Source organism: Dermacentor variabilis, chromosome 6 (genome assembly GCF_050947875.1).
Source record: "Dermacentor variabilis isolate Ectoservices chromosome 6, ASM5094787v1, whole genome shotgun sequence".
NCBI classification, from domain to species: Eukaryota; Metazoa; Arthropoda; class Arachnida; order Ixodida; family Ixodidae; genus Dermacentor; species Dermacentor variabilis.
This window is the reverse complement of record NC_134573.1, coordinates 144,766,350-144,790,041: the sequence shown is the minus strand read 5'-3', so window position 1 is coordinate 144,790,041 and position 23,692 is coordinate 144,766,350. Positions and strand designations below refer to the sequence as shown.

The window sequence follows — 23,692 nt, the reverse complement described above, 5'->3', positions numbered from 1 at the left end:
TCAGAATTTTGCGCTTTATACACAACACTCGCGATCACTACGCCGCTCGGTGATTATTATGCTCGCGTCATTATTATCACGTGGCGCTTACTCTGCCTCAGCCCTCCCACAGTTAACGTATTCTATTGCGGAGTAGCAGAGCTCTCAAAGATCCGAGTTTAATAGAGTCGGCAGTTACTTCCCCGAAAAGAGGTCGGCGTGGACTGCCCACCCCCCCTTTTTTTTATTCTTCGAGTGTTCGATAAACGGTTTAGGATACTCCTGCTTTGGGCTCACATTGTTACACGCTTTCGGTTAAAATTTATTTTATCACAGCCTCAGCGGCTGCGTGGAGGAACGAAATATAAATGAAAGCAGGGAATACAAAACGGTAAAGGAGACGGGGGGATGGGGGCGGGAGGGGGGTCGACGTTTGGGGGAATTACCGTTTCTCCTTTTGTATAGGTAAGTTTGTGTTCGTGTTCCGGACGTGTTCTACGGCATTCTACTGCTTGCCGTTGCGTTGGATTTCGAGAAGAGGGAATATAGAAACGAACGAAGACTTCTAGGAAAGAAGAGGGATGGAGAGAAAAGGAGAGCGGACGGGGAGGTGCGTGGGGCAGGGCTTTGCGAGAGACTTGTGCAATGCGCCGCATCCGGCTGCTGACGCCAAACTCGACCTCCGCACTGTCCGCTCTCTCGCTTTGCACGCCGTGCACTGTTGAGGCCGTTGAAAGCGTCCTTATCTGAAGCCGCTCTGTGCCGCACTCGGTTTATTCTTGTCTGACTGTGCGATAGCCCGCTGGACTCTGCCGAGGCCTGCTCTTTCGGCTCCCCTGCTCGACGAGCAGACCGCGTGGCCGTAAACAGGGGTGTCGGTTTCCACGGGTTATGCGAGCAAATAGAATCCCTTTCAAAAATGCCGCGCGCGCACATTCGACGGGAAGGTTCCAGGAGACTGCGCGCGAGTCAGCATTCTTTCTGCTGTCGCAGAGCGCGAGAGACGGGAATTCCGGCAGGCCTGTTCGGCCAGCAGAACGTTACAGAGGGACGGCAGAAATGGGACGTTAACGTCAGCGCGACGTTACTGCAGGGACGACAGAAAGGAAACGTTAACGTTAGCATAACGTTACACTAGGGGCAACATAAAGGAAGCGCCAACGGTTGTGCTGGCCAAACTTGTCGATATGCACCAACGAGCTAGCTCAGCAAAATAGCGTGTTGGGTGTTCCGACTTGCCTGAAACGGTGATGAAACTGTGAAGTTACGAAAAGGAACAAAACTGCACTCTCCGGTAGATGTGCCTTGTTTGTAATTATTTGTGAGACGAATGAAAGGATGGAGAATTCTGCTGGCCGCACCCTAAACTGTTTAGCCTACATTTGGCACCTGAACATCAATCGGATAAATTGCAGACGGACGGACAATATAAACATAAAACATCCCCCCACTTTTCCACTCTTACGTGCAGTGGCTTCTTTTCTTTTCACAGAGGCTGTACGAATGTATGATGTAAAAACAAACTAACAGCAAACAAAAAGCTTTACAGATGTTTGAAAATCTAAGCAACTCGAACGTCACAGACAGCGAATCTGCTCAAGGAATTTCTCGCACCAAAATAAAAGAAAGAAAGGCAGAAAATCTGCCTAAGAAATTTGCGAACGCTTCACCATATGCGACGCGATCTGTACGTTATCCCCGAGTGACGAGTGTTTTCAAACGCTTCGTTGTATCCGAGGTTGGTACTCCTCTACTCTTCGCTATTACTTCCAACGCGTGTCCCTGCATGCTGCGGCCACCCTACTGCGCATGCTCCGCTCTGTACGTTGCATCTGTGCCTGCTTGAGTGCACGCTACGGTCACCGCACGAAAACCGCTGCTTAACCACCCTACGTATTCAGACCCATTCAGTCTTTATTATTATTAAAATTCAGGCTAATTACAGCATAGAGAACATGCAGACAAGGATCTCAGAGATAAGATAAAAAATAATTGTGAGAAGGTTCGCTGTAGAATGTAATTGTGAGAGCTAGACGGCGCTGCAGGGAGTGGGAGATTGCGTTCGAGCGTGCTTTCTTCCTTACTTCGCCCCCCGCATGCCGTGTTGTTTTCCCGAGGGATATTAGCGGGGCTCTGCCGTCTTTCGATTCGCTTTGCTGCTCTGTGGTCCGTGCCTCACCGCAGAGACGCGATCGCTTCCGGTTTTCTCTTCTCGTTGGAGAGTATATGGTTCACAGCTAGGGACTCCACAGTTGTATAGTGCGCGCAGCCTGTTTCCTGCGATGCGCACACCGAGGCCTGTCCGGCGTCCGTGGATCGCTGGTAATTAATCGTTGGCCGCTTCTCGCACTCAGACCGACGGGTGTCTTCCCGCCCCCCCCCCCCCCCTCCTCGCTTTTTTCTCTCTGTCGCGTACGAATATGCAGGGCGGACACGAGTTTTCGTGCTGCGTATAGCCGCCATGGCGTAACGGGAAGCTATATGGAGGCCTACACGCACGCACCTAACCGGGGCGTTGCCGTCGTGATGCGCACGCACGCTCGATGTTGCTTGACGTTTAGGGAAAAGGCGTGACAGGTGAAAGCTCGCTTCCGGCACCGGGCGCGCTCGCGCGGTGACGTCGGAGGCGACACGATGCTTGTTGTTTTGGACGTGGGATTGTGCTCTCTCGTCAGGCTGGTTTTGGTCTTTGTAGATCATATATATATATATATATATATATATATATATATATATAGAGAGAGAGAGAGAGAGAGAGAATTTAACGATACGACACACAGAGAAGTCTGCCTGAGGTACATTCCTCTAGCCAGCTACTCTGCGCGTGGGGAAGGGGAACAGGGAGCGAAAGAGGGAAGGAAGAGGCGCATGATGGGCGATGACGAGAGGAGGAGGATGTAAATCACATAGCAAGCGATTTGGTCTACTCAAAGCCTGCAGTAGACGCATCTATTGTAGCGCTGTTTCGAATTACATGAAAATGGGGAGGGGGGGGGGAGGGGTAAAACACTATTTATACGAAACGTGCAGCAATCTTACGGTGGTGAGAGCAGGCTATATGACCCGAACATTCCTTTCCTCGCTGCCACATTAATGCATTTACTGCATGCCTGGTCAAGTACATGCGCGGGCGGCGTTCATGTATAGGGTTGCGTTATCGTTTAAATTATGATGCTTCCGTATAATTAGTCGAAGGAAGGAAGAATGCCGTTGTGCAAATGACCTGGAGGAAATGCGTTTAATGTGTACATGCCGTCGCATTGCGGAAGTTTAGTTATATTCGTTTCCGTGCAAGCAGTTGGTTACCTGAGGTTGCTCAGTCGGTCGAACGGGCTAGCGTCAGAAGCGAAAGGCCCCAGACACGCTTCCGCTTGACATGCCTTTATCTAAGCTTAACGACATTCACTGTTGATACGGTTATGTTCTCGGTTACGCACAAACATACGTAACGATTTTCAAAAAAAAAAAGAAAAGAAAAGAAAAAACACCACGGAAGTGGTCTTCTCCCTATAGCGCCTCTTACTGCGGGGAAGGAAGCTTTCGCGAACACTGTTTACGCTTGTTCGAAATCCTCTTCGAGGTTCGCCTGTAGATGTTCGTCGAGGTTATAAAGAAAAGAAAAAAAGGGCTCGTGCATCGTAACATACGGGGATGTGTGCGGGTAGAGGAAAAGGGTGCGGCTTAATGTTGCTCTGGTGATTGGGGTGACATTGAGCGTAAACGTTCAAGGAGCGGGAAAGTTAGGTCGTCTCATGTACCGGTTTGCGAAGGCAGAATTCCTTGCCCCGGGCTTCTGCGTATTGCAGAAGGTCGCAGCTGTAGGTATGATCGCGGCCGTTCGATCATCTCCTTTAATTAACCTTCGCGGGGTAATTAAACAACAAGCAAGCGCTTGCTTGCTTGTTGTATGACACTCTCGGAACCCAAGCGTAGCACGCGTGCACGCACAAAGCGAATGCTCAGAAATATATCCGCATTTAACCCCACAAGTCCGAACGCAGCACCTTACGGTATATTGTGCGTCTGTGCCGCTTGCGCTTTTTCAACGGACGAATTTCACGAGCCTCAGACGGCTCTATAGCCCCGTGGTTGGTCGCTGCCTGTGATCACCGAGTTTTAGCCGCTGGAGAGCTTCGTCGGTTCTCTACGACACTGATCCTCGTTTCATTTCGCGAGGCGTAATGTGGGTCATTTGAAACGCGCCAGTGATAACCATCCTAATTAAAGTAGAACGAAATTATTAGGACCTCTGCGCCTGTGCATTCACTTTGGCGTTTCCGTCTTTCTGGCGCCCACCAGCTTCCTTCTCCGCGCTTCTCTCGTTTACGCGTGGTGTCGCTCCTCCAAAGCTTCGAAAACAAGCGTGCGGCGGCTCCATTTTCGTCCCTTCCTTTCGCGCATCCCGCGCCCCTGCCATGCGCGCGTCCGTATCGTTTGTGATAAATTTCATTTCTCGCGCCCATCGAAGGCGCGCGAACCGCCCCGCGACCGACCGTCCTGACCTCGCCACGGAGGCCGAGCTTGTGGCGCGCCGCTGGGGTGCAGGGAAGGCCACATTCCCTTGGTTTTTTTAGAGGGCCCCAGTCACCCCTCACTCTCGTCCATTGTATGCACGCCTGGGCGGCTTCGACTCATCGCAGCCACGTAATCCGCTACGTCCGTACCACCGCGTCTGTACCTCTCTCTCTTTCTCTTTCTCACCCTCTCTCTCATTCTAGCCGACGCCTTGGGAAGCACTTTCTTACAAGGCGGTCACCCATCGCACGCCCCGTCTCCCATTGTTACTGTTCTGTTCTTGTTATTGCCGCTGCTTGCTCGAGGAGGAACGTCTCGCACGGCGTCTTCCTGCGTGGTCACGCAACGGAACCGCGTTCGTCCCGGGCCCTCGGAAGTGGCACGAGCGTTCACTACACCACGCGTGCTGCTAGCGGCAGCTGCCGTGGGCGAGGCCGCCTTGCTTGCCTGCTTACCTAGCCCTCGTGCTCGCTCGCGACGGTGCCTTCGTCGCCGGCAGGTGCGGCAGTCTCTATGCGCACCTCCGCAGAGACAGCTGTAATGTAGGTGCCGCTGCGTATACGCTACTACGCGCTGCAAGTGCTGCAACCGAGATGGACCGACTTTTTTCCGCGCTACGCCAGCGGTGACAGAAAAGAGCGCTGCGGACGACCATGCGCAGCCGGTGGACCGGCCGCTGCTGTTTAGTGTAGCAGACGACAACAGAAAACGCCGTCGTCGACGACGTCTGCTGCTTTTTTTCGTCTGCTGCTGCTCCTGCTGCTGCCTTCTGCAGCGCTGCGCGACCGTCAGCGGTGTTTGTGTCGCTGGTTGCGAACAATCGCCTCCGCGGCTTCCTTTTGTTGTCATTTCATTTCGCTGTCTTGTTGTCCCTCCTTCGCTCCTTTTCTCTCTCTCCCATTTTCGTCCTTATTATTGTTATTATCTTTTTTTCGCTCGCTCTTTCTCGCCGTCCCTGAACGCACATTCAATTGTTGCCCCCGAGATTTTCGCAGCTGTGAACTTTCGTAATTTTTTTTTCTATTCTTTTTCGCCATTCTTGTTCGCTCGACGCCTCTCGGTGCGGTGGCGGTCGTTCGCCGCTGTCGGCGCCGCAGCCGTCGTTGTCGCCAGTCTTGCGTCGATTCTCCTACTGTGCGGAACGTTTGTCCTTCTCCGTCTGCTGCTGCCGTTGTGCTTTTCTTTCTTTTTCTCTAACGTAGATCCTTTTCTGTGCCCGTCGGGCGACGTTGGGAGAAGCGAGAATCGCCGGGTGTTTCTGCAACGGTGCCAAGTGGGGGGGCTTGCTTCTTCTCTTCTGAGGTCGCGCCGTCGACTAGCCGCGGCCGACCGTCCAACCGACACAACGTGTGGCGCGACGCGCCGTCTTCCTGTGTGTGTGTGTGCTCCTGTTCTATCGCTTCTGTTCGTCGTCTCCGATCCGACCATCGCTGGATGCAGCTGGAACTTGCGGCGTGCCTGTGTGCTGGGCCGGCCAGTAACACCTGACCTGTCGACCGTGGCACCCATGCACTCTTAGTCCCCTGAACTGTTCGCCGATCCACCGCATTGCGTCGGACGACCTGGCATATGTAGCTGAAACGCAACGCCTAGGATCGTGAGGTGGGTGATGTTAGCTCGTCTGGCAGAAGCGTTACGTCTGTCAGAAGCGTTACGTCTGGCGTATAACGCTCTCGCTGTCGCCAGTATATAAATATGTCATAATGCTGACGAATTTCGTCGCAAGCGGTAAGGGAAGATTTCATTTTCACTGTATCGTTATTGAAAAGACGGTAAGCGAAGCTTTGTTTATAGAACAAATACTTGCCATTGGGCATGCAAAGCTAAAGACATTCAGACAAAAGCGCGGTCATTTAGTTTTTTCTTTTCTTTTTCAAAAACATGTGTGTTCTTTTCCTTCACGTAGACGTTATATAAGAACGTTTTATTGCATATCACTTAGGTTTCGTTTACGCGAAAACTTCGTAAGTTGTTTGGATGTGTAAGAGAGTGTCTTTAAAGCATTCTGTGCCGTTTATGTAAAAAGGAAACGTGCGTACTGCTACAGGTACTGCTACAAGCACTACCGCGAGTGCTGATACACGTACTCATGGTTTCTGTTTTTCTTTTCCACCAAACCGTTAAGTGTTAAAGAAAACCTCACAAGTTTCCGGGCGGAACAGGCAGGGCTATTTTTGTAAAAACTAGCGGTCGACAAGAAACGAAAAACACACACAACCCTCGCCCCCCACCCCCCCTTCTTTTGTGAAGTCAAGTGTATGCTGTCTTATGTTTTGAACTCGGTAACACGGTCAAGAAAGAAAGAAAAGAACGGAGAGGCTTCCGTAATAGGCTACCGTCTTTACCCCTCCGTCTGGTCGCCCACCTGCTTCTCGCGTTGTACACGCATTGTTCTCGGCCGACCGTCGTCGTCTCCGGTGGCGCGTTGACGTGGCCCACTTGTCCCCGCGGCTTCGCGTTCCATCCTATTTACCGCGCCGAGGTCCGCGGTGTGGCTATGTGAATCATCGACCGTTATGCCGTGGTAGTGCGGTTTCGTTCTTTTCTCACCCTGCATAGGAACCGTTTCCGCTGGGTGACATCGTTGCAACACGCAAGGGACGCATGAAGTGAAAGACGCTGTACGTATGGGGCTAAAGATTACGGGCGCCGTAACAAGCCGTTTAAAAAGGCGGATTCAGGGGTCCTGAAATGCGCTGATGTAGATTTGAATTGACCAACTGTGAGTGAGGACGGGAGGACTCAGCCTGTGGTTAACGTGCTTTGCGACAAGGAGATTCGTCTTCAGCCTCGAAAACCTCCTCGTCGAAACGTCAGAATGGTAGGACGCGTGTCAAGTGGGTCCCTGAGCAACACTTTGCAGCGTGATGAAGGCGGTATGAATCGTGAATCAACGAGATTGCGACGCAATGCTAACGCATTTCTCTCACCACCAAAAAAAAATTTTTTTTTTTTTTGTGTGTATGTGTGTGTACGACTTTGGCGATATGCTGGTGTCGTTTCTCTGTTGGCATTCTCACTGGCTGCGGCAAACTGCTGCTTAGCACAGGAGGTCGCCGGCTCATACCTGTACGCATTATAATGGGGGCAAATGGCAAAAAAAAAAGAAAGAAAGAAAACAGTGTACTGCGCTTGATTCCCAACCGCGGCAAACTCCGGCTGGCCAAACTTAAACCGCAGCCCATAGTATGTAGGCCCACATTATTACACCTTTAATTAGCTAAGTTTTAATTCGGTAACAAGCAGTGCATGATTGTCATCGTTTGCTCGTGGAAATGGAAAGCTACAAGCATTCCAGTGTCTTGTCACTTCTGTCATATATCGTCTAATCTGTGTAGAACACCAGCCGCCGCGCGAGAACCGGCATACGGCTGCTGGTTATTACGAAGCATTCTGTTCTACACCGATTAGATGATAGGACGGAAGTGACAAGACACCGGGGAATGCTTGCAGCTTCCACGGTGTCTTGTCACTTTCATTTATTTTACATTTATTTATGTTGAAGTACTGAGACTTAGCGGACGTGAAATGTTCGTTCATGTGTTTATTTGTACAGTTTGGTGATTGTTGACAACTTTCCGACGATAACTATCAAGCAAGAGAAGAGCAGTAGCCGGCGCCACACATAGGCACCAACCTCTCCTTAAATACAAATAATAATAATAATAATAAAAAACCAGCAGCCGCCTAAGCCGTGGTTATGTATACGCTGTTTTGTAAGTAGACGCTTTCGAGTCTAGCACCGATTTGATTTTTGTCGTTACTTGCTCCTCGCGCTTCATAATTGCATGCGATATTTCGCATGGTTCTTAAAGCAATCCACATAAGGTTACTGACATTTAAAATTCTTCTGTTCATTTTTCTTTTCTTCTAAGACTGGAAAAAAAGTGTTGCAAGCTGCCTGGCACATATGCTGGATGCTCGAATACGATGTGTCTCAAGTGTTGGTTAACCTCTCTGATCCTCATTTATTCCCTTCACTCTCTCTCTCTCTCTCTCTCTCTCTCTCTCTCTCTCTCTCTCAGAGCTTTTCTTTTCTCACTGGCATTGCTACACAAGGCGGGTTTTGGGCGTGACGTCACAAGCCGGTGTTCGCACGGTGCATGTGCTGCATTATATGCTGCGTCACTGCCGCAGCGAAGACATTATCGATTTCATGGCAAGTCAGCAGTACTCACTTTAACGCGACAGCGTCAAGGGCCCCGTGTTGCAGGAAATCCGGCGACGGCGTTGTCCGTCAAAGAAAAATCATCCCGAACGAGGCAGCTCTCCGCGTGGCGCATAGGCATTGCCGAACTGATTGAACTTATCAAACTAAAATCCGTCAGAAAATTTGTAAAGTATACTACTTGCACACAGCCTACAGACATGGTAGCGTCAGATTGTGATTGGAATGTACGAGAAAACGTAATTCTGTCATGCGGAAACTCAAACACAAACCCCTTTTCCAGCTGCCGTTTGAGCTCTGTCTTAGTGTATACTATAGGAGCGGGCCGCACCACTCGGTTCCTTGCAAGACCATCCAGATGGCGCTCGCCTCAGCGCATCCGCGGCAGTCGTGGGTGGGGGGCGGGGGGGGGGAGAAAAAAAAGAACCCGAACGCTCGCCTTCGTGCATAGTGATCGCTGCCAGCGTTTCCACGAAAACATTACGGTTACATAAGCTACAGTTGTCGGGAAGCGTGAGAAGCAATCAGGATTGTTTGAATGGTATTGAGGCGCTCCACTCTTAAAGGCGAAGCTTAAGCGTCGTCCAACTTTTTCGTTCTCTTTCTAAAAGTATATTTGTTGACCTGTTTCGCGAAGTCGCGCTTCTGTACTACATCGCATCAGAAACCGGTGCTGTGTTGAACCATATATCCCGCGTTATAGACGACTTTGGGAACGCCGTGGCAGCAGCGAGCCAGCTGCCACGCTACTTCCGGTCACGTGTCCTATCAGTCTACTATGCGGAAAAGAAAGAAAAATAAAGCCCGGTTTGAAGTTTTGTTCAACGTACATGGCATCTCTTTTTAGCGTTTTTCAACTAAAAGTAATGTGCCACGTGCCTCAAGTGCAGACATGCATAAACTTTCGCCGAAATTGTGGTGAAATTGATCTGTAAAAATTGTGATTAGCTACAGACTAAAAGTGTCGGAATATCTCTTGGGTTTCTCTTCTGGCACAACACGGAGGTTCGCTGTTGTCTCTTCTGCAGGAGGGGGGGGGGGGGGGGAGGGCTGTTATGTGCCCAAAGAACCAGAAGCTTTTCGGGGTCTAGAAAGCTTCCCACGGCGAAGTCGTATTGGCAGCTTGCGCGTCGCCAGTATACAGTGATGACTACACGGTGTCGTACAGCATAATCGGGGGGCGCGCGGCGTTCAAGACCAGAGACTCACGCCGTCGCGATCTCGTGCGTAGGAGGCTCCGAGTCACGTGTCTTAATTTGCATTTGCGAGTTGGCATTATCCGAATGATGTCAGGGAGGGGGGGGGGATGCTTCCGCAATGCACGTGGCTTCCTCGTCGCTGAAGCGAACGGGGTCAATCGCCCCTGACAGGGCGCACATGTGTTGGGAACGCGTGGAACGGTTAGAAAACGGCTCTGCAAGCTCGACGTGGCGAAAAGCGCGGACTATGCAGTACACAAGTGGTAAAAACGGAACAGATGCGCTGACTATCAACACGGTGAGTTGGTTGATAGTCAACGCATGTGCACTTTTTGTACAACTTTTTTCCCTGTGCTCTGCTCTGGTCGCCTTGTTGAACGTAAACCGAATGGCGCTTGAAGTATATATCCTTGCCTCTGTTTGGTTCTACTCCTACAGCCCTGTGTATAGCATCTGCCGAGTCCGCACTCTGAAGTTCTACGGCCAGGAGGGTGACGTTTTAGTTTGGTTTAGCCGTTATGACTGAAAACGCAATGCATAAAACTAGCTAGAGGTTACATAACTGTAATGGTCACGTCGAGAATTGGCGTACGTCTTTTGCCAGTTGGCTGGTCGAGCAAAGTCGAGTCGTGTCAGTTGGTTCTTTTTTTTTTAATGTAATATATACGGCAGTTAACATTTGTAGACTTTCATCCCCTACGATGCCGACGCTTTAATTAAGCTTGCAGAACTTTGTGGATGCCTGTATTAGGCACGCGAATGATTGTCCGTACAGCGCATTTTATTATCCAAGCGCCGTGCCTGGAGTGCTGCATGCGAGAGACGTCGTTCTGTTACCTGCGTTTACGGCTTCCCTTACTTCTCCAACGCGGGCGCATTCCGCAACTTCAGCGATGTTTGAGTGTAATCACTTAAGTGGAAATAATAAAATGCGGACGCCAAGCGCGAGTAATAAAGGATGCACGGGCTGCATCTGCACTCGACACTATCTCGGTCAGCAGGCGCTGGCCTTGGCGCGCTCCGGCGTCGTCTTGGCCTCAATCCGAGCCTGTCTATCTCGGGCTCTTATAGCCAGGGGAACGATATGCTTTCCACGCGAAAAGGACATTTGGCGCTCTCTTCTCGTCTGACTTATCACGCAACAGCAATGCGGGGTCGGAGATTTCGAGTGTCGTCGTCGTCAGAGCCATCCACAGTATATATAACGTACCATGCAGTGTGGGAAGTGGGGTCCTCGTCTAACCTGTTGAAATCCATCTGTCTAAGCTATGACAGGGGCCCCAATATGGCGTCTGTGACGTCACAGTGCATCGTCGTCAGTCCTCTCCCTTCTCTCCACCCTCCGTTGAGCGGCCATCATTCCGACTCGGCTCGAAGTGTCTTTTTTTTTTTTTTCAAGTTCGCGGCTTTGTGACTCAACATCGCGTGCGCCTAAGTGGGCCACTAAACATAATTGTCTTTTTTTTAGTATTAACTGTACTTGTAGGTTACCGTTATAAAATACCAACAGCTCTTATACCGTAAGAGATGTTGGCTTAAAACGTTATGTGGCTTGGTAAGCCAGAAAATAAGCAGGAACGAAGCATTGGTTGGGTTTTTTTTTTTGTTTTAACCTTCGCACATGCTATAGTTGAGTCAATATATGAAATGAAACGTTACTAAAAAAAAAAAAACGGACCCGTAAATAACCCTGGCAAAATTCCTCAATAAATTTCTTGCGAATTTCAATTTTCCTTCTCATTATATCCCAAGAGGGTTGTGATATGCGCCTCCATATGGCGTTATAGTTCTAAACACATACCGGGTACATCAGTTAAGGCTGCTTTTCTATAGGCATATCGTAATCTTTAAATCTGATATCGTTTTAAGAAAAACAGAGGTTGTCACGCAGCCGCCTTGAAGTTCCCGCTCCAGCTCACCGGGCCGTTTTGGATTTGGACGGCGCTTAAACCTGTATTGCGTCTAAATGTGTAAAGACTGTATTCTTAAATAGCCAGAGAGTGAACTTTACATGTTCCGAGAACATTTCTTACTGCGCGGCAACGGCTGAAATACGAAAGAAACGCGTTGAATTTCATGGCGTCGCAATGATGTGTACGAACGCTGGGGTTGCGGCGCGATATTCGAAATGCTGAACTTTATTTTTCTTTTCTCATTAATAACCAACGCATTACACCGAAATTGATGAAAGTATATTCGAAAGAAAAATTTATCTAAACTGAATGCGCCTTTCCTTGTTATCCATTTAACTATACGCCGCTTTTCATTACCGTGTAGTCGCGCTTTCCAAGTTAAGTTTTCTGCGAAAAAGCCGTGGCAAGCCCCCAAGTGCCACATATTTCCATAAGGTTGTTTATTGTGGTCACGGGATACGATCCCTCGTTTGCGCGGTCCTTTTTTTTCTTTAGTTTTCTTCTTGTGGCGCAGTGAGTGACCTTGAGCGCGGGGTCATGCGAAGGGTCCGTCACGTAACTGGGCTATGCGTTAGCGCGCGCACTTCCGGAAACTCGTTCCCATGACGTCACGAGAGAGAGAGAGAGAGAGAGAGAGAGAGTGAGAGAGAGAGAGAGAGAGAGAGAGAGAGAGAGAGAGAGAGAGCAAACATTATATTTCTTCACGCAACCGCTTCCGTATTTTCAAGCTGTGTATAAACGCCAAGGCCCTCCGTTCTGTCGTCGCGATCGACATCATCGTCGCGTAATATTGCGAAAAGGGCGCTGCTACAAGAGCTAAATGCGCGCGGACCATAGAAACAGCCGTGTCAGCGGGATCCCTGGATGGGGGTGCTTCCGTTTGTCGAAAACGTGTACTGACAGACACACTCACAGAGAATAAGAAGAGAGAGAGATCGCCCTGACCGAAAGCTCTTGCCAGGAATGATCGACGAACGATTTACGAAGGAGGGCAATAACTCCCAGAGGGGGGGGGGGGGACGTACATATCCTACACCACTGAACTAAAGAAGTAACACACACGAAGTACGTAGGCATAAACGATCAAGAGCTGGATATCAGCGGCAATTTGCGAAGCGCCGATGGAACAGACCGAGCTGCAGATTGACTGCTAACAGCCCTGCGGGTGGGGGAGAGATGTGACGTGTCCTCCTTCGGGCGAAGCCAACAGACATCTTCCCTTCCTTCTCCGCAGTCGCCGAAGCCGCTTTAGCGAGAGCCCCACTTTTGTGGGGGGGAGCTTGCGCTGCGTTCGCCCTCCTGCCTGACAGACGCGCGCGCAATACGCACCAACGTGCGCTCCGTGCGCGTTTGTGTGCGCAAGCACACGCACAGGACGCACTTTTTTTTTTTTTTTTTTTTGCGACGGCCGTGTGCACAAACCTCCTTCGCCTCCCAACTCCGTACCCCACGCACTGTATATACACTCTCGGGTCCAGCCCCAGCACCGGTCGTGCGGGCGGCGCGGTTGCTTCCGCAGGCGTCGATATATCGATGTTTGAGCTTTTTCTTTCCCCCTCCCTCCTCTCCTACCTGTCTGACCTCCTCTCCCTCTTCCGCGTGTCCTTTGTGCCCATCCCGCTGGCGCACATGTCCCGAAAAGAGCCTGCCGAAGGTTCTGCCATAGTTCTGCATCTGCTGCTGCTGCTGCTGCTTCAGTGCTGGCATTCGAAACTGGCCACACTTTCCTACTTTTTTTTTTTTTACTCGTGCTTTTTTTGTAGTTTGTGAGCGTCTGTCCCGGCGGCGTTGTTATTGGATACGCGCGGGGTCCGGCCCGCACGGGCGACGCGGCGCTCTGCGGTCCGCGCTCTCCGTTTCCCATGGGTGCGCGTTGTGTGTGTGTGCGGGCGTGTGCTCGCCGCCTCGCTCGCTCGTCGGTGCTGTCGTCGCAGTAGTCGACGTCGCTGGTGGCGGCGGCGTGCGCCTCTCGTTTGTTCGTTCTACGAGTTTGTCCTTGTGACCGCTTCTCTCGTCGTCGTCGGCGTGTGTAGTACGTTTGTGAAGGGCGTCTTTTCTTGTGTGTGTGCGCCGTGAAACGGACTCCCTCGACGTCGGTGTGTGAGTGGCGGCGGCGGCGGGAATACGACTTGCGAGATCGAACGGAGCGCGCGTTCTCGTCAGCCGTCGGGAAGGCTTCGGATTGTTCGCTGCCGTCGTTCCGAGGCCCGTCGGAGCGCGCGGGAGCATCCCGCCCGTGAAAGCATGGTGCGTAAATAGTGTGCGGCCGAATCTGTGGTGCGCGCGCATGTGCGTAGGTGTTAAAAGGTGCCCTAAAGGGACCTCTTTGATACGTCCTCTTGAGACCCATCGTAGACCTGGGAGCAAAAAGTATACGAACCACAAGTGAGCTCGACGAAAAAAAAAAAAAAAGAAAGCTGATTTCGTCGTACGTAATTGAGAGGTGAAGACTGAAGTTGAGGAGTGCGCCGAAAGTTCGCAACTTTTGCTCGGGAAGGTGCATCATTATGCGCATTGCCTCAAATCCATTTGTTCAATATTAACACGGAAGCGATTACGACATTGATATGTATATATTGTGGTGAAACATTGTGGAAGTGGCTCAAGCGTTTCATTTGCGTTCAGATTTCGTTATAATTGACACCAATTTGACCTACGTCATTTTGTTCTCACAAACGAAGAAAAGCGCGACGGTGAGTTATCCGAGCTACCACATGATATTACACCTTCACCTTGGTGTTTAGGCAAATAAATTTCTTTTTTTTTGGGGGGGGGGGGACAAGAAACATATGCGAAGATGGTTCCATATGCTTTTTAACCTAACCCTGCTGTAAAGAAATATGATGATGATGATAAGCGTAATAACAAAATAAAAATATGCTTTTTCTCGCTTGTAATATATCGGTAATAATAACCGACTCGAAACGCGATATTATATTTCTGAGCTGTCCTGGGGGACCGAAGGCGCATACAAGTCCCTCATTAGCGACAGCTAGATTTATCCGTCACGCCGCAATTGTGAAATTCCACGGCGCGATGATACGACGTGAAATTGTCAAGTACACGTCGGGCTCACTGCTGCCTGAGCCCGACAGCTGTGAGGGCGAATAGCAAGCGTGCGTCCCTGTACTGAGAAATGCCGTGGCTAAGAACAGCGCACATGATATGTTGATCACCGGCCGGGTGACATATAAATCTACTAGTCACCCTTCCTGCTATAGCTGTGTGAACATTCGTATCTATTATAGCCTTCCACCACTCTCCGAGTATGTCCGACGATGAAATTCACTTATGGGCATTCTACTTCTCACTCGTCTGCTATTTAAAAAAAAATTGATTACCGGGGTTCTACGTGCACCTATTATAAATCCAAGCTTCTCGAGCGCGTTTGCATTTCGGCCCCCAAGAAAATACGACCGCCGCGACCGGTATCGAACCCCGTTACCGGTATCGAACCCCGCGACCTCGAACTCAGCAGCGCGAAGCCACAGCCATTCCGCGGCGGGTGCCGGCTTGCTCCTTTTCGCGCAGAATGAATACGTTCTAAAAAAATGAAAGGAAGTTGGCAGTTGTACGCAAAATAAAGGTGGCGTTGCACAGTACAATTTGGCACGTTTTTCCAGCGTATGTATGTACTACTTTGAGATGGCTTACATACGTGCATATACGGGTGTGACATTACCTGCACAATATTTTCCCAAAGTGTTCTTTATTTCTTTTTTTTTTTTTTTGCGTCGACCGAGTGACGTTTATAAATGTGGGTCAAGGCCGGACCACTCTCGGGTCGAAGAGTATCGCAATTTGCGCGATGGCAGTTCGCCGCGGTTGACAGCGCGCGGGCCAGTTAATCGCCACTTCCCGAACGGTCCAAGCCGAGAAGGGCGTTATCGAAAGATGTCACACCCGCGCGGATCGCAAAGTTTTGCCGTCGACGCGCTCGACGGAGACGGAAGGTTGTTCCTTGCGTGCCCGTATACATATACAACTCTGACTCTCTTCAACGTGGGCGCCCTGTCGTTGGTATACGCGTGAATGTATGGTTTCAATTAAGGATTTGTGTGTTTACTTTTCATTTCCTATCTGGCCGGTTCCCGGCTGCTAATTCGGTTCGTTTAGTGGCGTGAACTGTGAGGCTTTATATCTCGCCGACAGGGATTGGTGACAGCGTGCTTCTGTAGCCGGTTCCACCTGTGATGGTTGTGTGACGTATTGTGGCCGACCGACGAAGGGCTGGTTCGGCAAGCTTTGGCAATAACTCGTGCTGTGCTCGGGGTAATGGGGTCGGCCTCAATCCTGCCGTCGTCGTGCTAAATATACTGGCCGATGTTGCGCCTTGCATGCGACCCGGCTAATTCTTGGATGGCTCCAACCTGCCCGGAAAATATATATATATATATATATATATATATATATAGCGGGCCCACGCCGTCTTCTTCCTCCTCAGTGCAGCCTCACTGTGGCGGCTGTGCCGAAAAAAAAAAATATATATATATATATATACATATATATATATATATATATATATATATATATATATATATATATATATATATATATATATATATATATATATATATATAATCACAGTTTCGCCATAAAAGCGAAGCAGCGAATGCGATAGCAACATGTTAGAATGTTACACGAACTGTAAGTCTCGTAGCTGTAGTGGCAGCATGAATTGAAGGTAAGCGTCAGTCAAGTAAAAACGAGCTGTTGTACTAGCGGTACTAGGGGTCCTCTGTTTGAATCCTGCCATCGGACAACTTCAGTTATGTTTATTAATTAAAGCCGACGTCTTTCTTAGCGAATTTGCCACCACTTCTTTTGTGTCGGGTATGTTACAAACCTCTTTCCTGGGCCGATCGCGGAGGTAGTGTACAGTCGCGCCACTAATTACATCATTTTTCAGGTTTATCTTCTGTTATTGTTTCGCAATATCAACATTTAAGTCTGAGAAGACCTAAGATGAAAAGCGTGCGCTGTCGGTGTTTTGTTTCACGGCATTTGTTTCTGGGCTGACACTCTCGAAATTCTGAGGAATAATTTTGTCAAGAATGTAAGACCTGGCGTGAGCAACTTTGTAGTGATAGAACGATGTGGTCAGTATAACCCGCATATACTGCGTGCTATATAGCATGGCATAGTATGTAGCATACATTTACCTAAATACATACGGAACCTCACGGCGACGGCAGATATTCGCATGCAGTGTCCATATAATTGCTATCGCAATAAAAGAAGGCTTTTGGTGCGACTCGGATATATCGGGTGGGGGGGGGGGGTCTTTTATTTTTAGGCGTTGAGTTAATGGCGGGGTTAGCGTTAGCCGCGGCCTTTCTTTCTTTCTTTCTTTCTTGTTGCTTTTTTTGCCGACTTGGGATTTCAAATTGAGCTCTCTGCGCGGACCGCCTGACGCCGTGTGTAAAGCGAATACGTATGCTAAAATTCTTTCCGTCGTCTTAGAGTACGTCACACATACGACACGCTCTCTGTGCCTGTTGACTAGTGAACCTCCTACATGTGGTCAATGTGTCGAGACATTGACCGTCCACCGCGCCCTGCTGGGCTGTCGGGAGTAAAGTAGCTGAAAGTAGAAGCAGTAGCTGAAAGGAAAGAAAGCACTTCCCTGTATAGATTACCGATGAGAACGCTCCCTTTCATCCGGCTATGTTTCTTGGCGCAGAACCCGTCCTTGACACGAAGGTAGGTTTAATATATATATTAAACCTACCTATATTTTTTTAATGATGTCGATTTATTGCGTGTTATAAGCTCAATAGATTCGCACCGCCACCTCACAGTGGAGGACGCTGCTGCAATTGTATAGCGTTTTGTACAGCACGTACGCTCGATATGAGTTGCGACAAGGGCATACACCCATCAGTTCTTTCAATAATAATAATAAAAATGACAGGTTCCATTTTTCTTGTAAGCAGGGTGCTGTGCACGTCTCCAGGCCCTTGCATTCACGGGTTCTGGTGAGGCATGGATGCTGCTGACACTGCGCGATACGTTTTAGTGCATCGCCCATTCAAAGCATGTATTTTATGTTCGTAATGCGCACACTTCGTAAGCCATTGTCATAGTTGTGTTGCATATGTATACATTACGCACTTCACGGCGAACGGTATTTAGGCCCTTGTGCAGCCATGTTACATAAACCATTAGCAATTCAATTGTTGCTTTGAAAGCACAGGGTCACTAGCATGGCGCTCTTTGACCAGACCTGGCCCTTGCGCCAATAGAACCAATATATCATAAAGAAGCAACCTCTCCCTCTCCCAAACCGCACGAAAACTACTGAATTCTCGGCCGTTCCCCGTAGTTACTCGTAACTACTTACGGTTAATGCCAATATTTGAGGAACGAGCACGCAAACAAGACGGCGGTCTCTATACGGTGCGGGCATTACCGCTGTCGCAATAAATGATTTCAGAGCCGAATGAACCACTGAAACGTGTTTTTTGGGGGGTTAGTCGATTCACCTGTAGCCTACGTCTCGTTGTCTTTATTGTGTGTCTCTTAATTAAGCTACGCTTTTTTTCACACAACGGTTGAAACTAGTCTTTAACACACACACATATATATGTATGTTCTCAATATTCTTCCCGGCGCAGCCTTAGGAGACCTGACCAAGTTCAGCCAGCTGAAGGAGCACTACCGGACGCGGTACGAGCATGCCAGCTGCCTGTTCACGCGGGACTCGCGGCCCCAGCGGGTGCGCCAGCTCTACGAGCACGCCGCGGCAACGCCTGCCCTGCACGTGATCCGCGGCGCTGCCGTAGACGATGGGTGGAGCGCCGCCGAGGACTCGCCCCGGAGACTGTTCCTCTGCATGCCCGTGTGGGGCGACGCCTCACGCGCCAGGAACGTAGACCTCGACATCGAGACCCGCAGGGTGAGTGGCGTGTGTGACGCGCTGCCGCGTTTTCCGAAACGACGCACTGTGCCGACAGTTATACACTACGGCGTGCACTTACTGTAACGAGCCCTCGCGTATGAAGCAAACGGGATGCCGTTCTGCACACATGCACGGAGGGTTAGGCGCTCCGTAGCAAACGCGAGCCCAGTTTTGCGTCTGGCACGTTTAAAACAGTAGTAGAACAAACGAGTCGAACCTCGATATAACGAACACTGATATAGCGAATTATCGGCTATAGCGAAGCATACATAAAATGTATTTCGCCGATGACAGCTTGTGACTAATGTATGCTTATAACGAATATCGGATATAACAATGACGTTTTTGTGTCGAGTACGACCATTATAAGGGGGATTTGGCATAGCGGTTATATTCATATACAGGAGTACCACAACTGCTGCCCAGGACTCCCAACTTGCGAAAGTGTAAATTGTGGGTGATAAAAAAAGAATCTGATAGGTTATTTTTTAAATATATATTTTCTACATAAGCACCAACAGCTCAAAGCAAGTAGCCTGAGGCGGGTTCTGAGCTCTTGCATGCAAACAGGTCAACTGCAAAAAGAGCTGTGTTGAGTCTCTCTCAGGCCTTGTCATTTAAGCCTGTTTAGACGTGTGCCCCTTGTCCTTATTCCAAGATAGCTCGTCCCGGGTTCCGTTGTCAGTCTCTTCTTTCTTTTTTTTTTCTTTTCTGGTTTACGTTGTACTCGAGCTCTTCGTCTTATCATCCATGCGAGGCAATGGAATTTGAGCTTCTCTATCAACGCCGGGAGGGCTCCACTTGTCATGCGTGTGAGAACAGTCTGACTGATAGGGAGACCGCTTCCTTACCATGCCAGGTGCAATGTGCGGCCCTTCCAGTGTTTCCAAGTAAAGATATGAAGTGTACATGACTACAGACAATAGATGTTTTTTTGCATAGCCTCCATCACCTGTAAGAACCAACATAGCATGGCACTCTGTATTGCTTGGCTTGAAGACATTTGTGTCTTGATGCCCCACCTCTGGGGAAGAAACAGTATATATGTTCAAAGACAAACAGCCAACCTGTGAGTATGGGATTGACATATTGCCGATATGTGCTGATATAACATAAGTACCAATAAAAATAAGTTATTTAGTGTCAATGATGCCTTTAATTTGTTGCAGTCTGTGCTAATGTGTGACAATGACACAGGCAATGCTTCCATTTATATGGGATCTTATGTGCACAGCCTGATTATATAAGATAGTATGCGTTCTGGTTATAATATGTACTAGCTGTCATAGACGAATGATATCTAAAGCAAAGAGTATAAAATATTGCTTTGTTTATGGCTAAAAGCACAAGTGCGCAATCTTGCGCTGCTATGTATGCAGTTGCCACAGATTGCGTAAGTTTCACACTAAGCATATGTACTGAAATACTGCTGACATGACAAAGAGTGGTGAAATTGGAAACGAAAGGATCCAGAAAAGTCACATGACATTCATAATGTGCAAGTGAATATGCAAGTCATGCATAATAATAAATTGCATGCCATTGCACAGCTATAGGAAGCACACACGCTCACATATGCCCTTGTATTGTGATTATGCAATTGTGCTTAACTACTTTGAAACCTTCATCTTGGATGCAGGCATTTGTTCAAGGCCAGATTTTGCTGGCATGGCACTTTTCACTAGTGTAGTGCACTATGCTCTTGCAAGCATGCTTAAGTGCATGGTGGCCTGATTCTCACTAGACATACCTGTTGTTGCAGCCTGCTAGCTTGGTTACTGCTGGCCAAGATGCGCGAGACAGTGGAGCGGAGGAGCTGTTGACGTTGCCGTCTCCCGAGGAGAAAATGCACGCTTTGTCCTTGGAGTACCCGGCCGTCGTGGTTCCTATCGACACATCAGAGAGCAGTTTCAACCGCTTGTCATCAGTGCGGAGGTCTTTGATACACGTGAGTGGCTGTACTTGTCTCCTCGTTGGTTGAAGAGACTGTAGCGGAATATTTTGTGATGTATTTAGCACCTTTCAGTGAACTAATTACTGAAATCAGTTACCAACATACCAGGTTACTATGCTTCTCTAAACTCAGAACAAGTTTGAACTTTGACACTAGTCTAAATCTCTTATAAAATAAATCTCTTGTAAGAAACAATGAAAAAATATGTTGTTAAACAGCCAGATGACATTCGGCCAATTCAGTTGTCATTTTTTTAAAGCTTCTTTTTGTGTTAACACATATTAAAATGCCTTCTCTTAAATGAAGTGCACTTGTCAGTCACAGTCATATTTCATGTTTGACAGATTAGGCCTTTAAATTTTTCTTTAAATGAAATGTATTATAAATTTAAAATGTTTTCTTTTCTTCTATCATTTAAGCAAAATCTGCTTTGTTTATGGGTGCATGCTGTGAACTGGTTACTATGTAGTGCTTGCAATGGTTTATATTTTTTCTTTTAAATAATAATAAGCCTCTGTCAGGTTTTCTTATAACTTCCGTACATTTCTTGATGTACATAAGAAAAATAAGGCATCTGCTCAGTTTTCATCATTTTTACATGTTGCAAAAGTTAGGTTTGAAAGCATGGAGAGATGTATTGGGACTACGCTGATTGAAATGCACAAATTTGAAGTTTTCAACTATGACGGAGACAGGATATTTCTCTTGTTTATTAAAATAAATTAATTTATTGGGTTTTGTGTGCCGAAACTATGATCTGATTATGAGGCACGCCGTAGTGGGGTCTTCAGATTAATTTTGACCACCTGGGGTTCTTTAACGTGCACCTGAATCAAGTACTCGAGTGTTTTTGCGTTTTGCCCTCGTCGAAATGCTGTCGCTGTGGCCGGGATTATCCCACAACCTCGTGCTTAGCAGCGGAACACCAAAGTCACCAAGCAACCACGGAGGGTCTCTTGTGTATAGAAAACATATTGGCATGTTCTTGCTCTTTTCTAATAGCATGTTTAAACACATCCAATTGTAGCTGCATACTAGGATGCATTGAGCGTAGTTGTTGAGAGGAGAAGTTTATTTCTGTTATTGATAGCGCTGAAGTCAACGAACTTGACGTAAAGGTTCTGCTGGTGGCTAACTTCAGCATGTTGTACTGGGAGATTAAGCACAGGCTTCCAAGCATAAGCGATTAAGCCTCACATAACATAGGTGTATTCATAATGGCACAAAGAAAAAAAAATGTATTTATGGACAAAAGCCTACACTTTAATAGTATCAAGGAGTTCTCAATTCCTCTGTGAGGGAATTTGGGTGGTCTAGGATAAAATCCCAAGGCCCTTGAAATTTGAAGTTTGAAAGTGATCACGCATTCTCTGGTCGGAGGGAGGTTGACCGGGACATGTACCTTCCATTGGTCTGTGCATCTGTTTATTATTTAGCAATATAAGGCAAAGGGGGGAGGGAGTTGCCACCCACTGTACTGAAGTACGGAATGTCTCTGTTCATGTCGTTGCCCTGTGCATATGGCATTTTTAGGCTCATACATCTTGGTTTACCGTCTCCAAAGCATGTGTGATCACTAGGAGAACCACAGTGCCATATGACTAATGTGTTGCATTGCCAAGTAGGTGCACAGACGAAAAGTGAAGTCACCACCACTTAGACTTGGTTCCTCAGTAAAGTCCCCAAAAATGATGGCACTGTCTTGGCATCACGATTCCCACATACAATATGGGAAGAAGCCACGTGTCACCAAGGGCTTGCTTAGGTTGCTGAAAACCGGAGTAGCACAAGCTGTTGTCATAGAGAGGCTTGCCGGAGTGAATAATGTGGTAAATAGCGCAAAGAATGGGGCAAGAAAATCAGATGATTGTCGAAATGCTGTCCTTTTTTTTGTACTTTATTGCCCTGTTTGCGCTGACCACCATGTTGACTACGAGCCAACCAGCATAACATTGTAGTATTGCCAGGAAGTCTGCCCTGCAGACTGCATGTGTGAGCAGCATTCCAGGTGCCCTGGAATGCTGCTCATTCTTTCAATGTTTGCGAAGTGAAGCAGGCATTCTCATGGTCATTGTTAACAGTAGCAACAGTGCACAAGCTCCTGCTCTCTCTTTCCTGTGCTTGTGTATATTTGTGTCGGCAATTAGAGTTAGCGGCATCTGGGAGAGACTAAATTAAGTTTTTCTTTTGCAGGTTGACTTCCTGATCAAGCGAAAGAAGCATCACAAGAGAAGAAACACGATCTCGGACGGGAACTCCAAGGAGATCGTAGAGGCGCTTACCAGCCGCAAGAAGTCTGGCACATTGGTCAAGACGGAAGCCCTGATCCATAGTTCGTGCCAGACAGACGACGACCTGCTCCAAACAGCGACCAGCACCAAATCTAGCGGGCGAAGTGGCGGTGGCGCCACCAGCAAGCGCCGTCCCGAAGAGAGCCCTTCGTCTGGTGAGCTCTCATCCTCATCTTCCACCACAACCGAGACAAACGTCAACAGCAAACCCGAAAAGCGACTGTCCTTCTACGAAGCCATGAACTTCAGCAGGCTTGGCCGCGACTGGAAGTTCCTCAAGAAGTCTGGCAAGAACAAGGAGGCAGACAGTGGAAGCCACGGGGTGGCAAAAAACGAGACGGGCAGGGCCGCGGAGAGCGGCACGTCCACTGGCGGGAGTGAGAAGAAGAAGCGATCGTCTTCCCTGCTGCCCATCTCCACCAACTCCGGTGCAATGACAGTGGCGGTGAAGCTGCGTGAAACATCAGCGCGGACGTCGGCCAAGGGCGGCGAAGACGGCCAGTCATCGAGCGGCAACTGGAGCGCCAGCAGCAGCACACGGGCTTCTGTGGATTCAGACCAGCACCACTCGTCGGGGCCGTCCCCCGATATGATCCCGCACAGCCACTCGGAGAGCTCTCTGGGCAGAGACTCGCTCTTCTCGGACAACACGCACCACAGTACTGACGGGAGGTTAGTATAGTTCGAAACTTGGCAGCAAAGCCTCCTGTGATGATGTATGTAGCTGTTCAGAACATGAGACACACCTTTGTCAAAGGATATTGGATGTTCG

General features: G+C 48.7%; 1 protein-coding gene across 4 annotated transcripts in view; it reads left to right on the top strand.

Annotated features, from left to right (window-relative positions):
• Positions 1–23,692, top strand: part of LOC142585394 (uncharacterized) — a 259,259-nt gene that overhangs the window by 221,972 nt on the left and 13,595 nt on the right. For 2 of the 4 annotated variants that reach the window (XM_075696125.1, XM_075696128.1), the window contains exons 2-4: positions 18,392–18,672; positions 20,438–20,623; positions 22,823–23,592. In XM_075696125.1, coding sequence (XP_075552240.1) covers positions 18,392–18,672; positions 20,438–20,623; positions 22,823–23,592 — 1,237 coding nt within the window. Of the gene's footprint in view, positions 1–5,427; positions 6,097–6,182; positions 6,223–18,391; positions 18,673–20,437; positions 20,624–22,822; positions 23,593–23,692 lie in introns of those variants that run through there. The other 2 variants (XM_075696127.1, XM_075696126.1) reach the window with 2 other exon arrangements.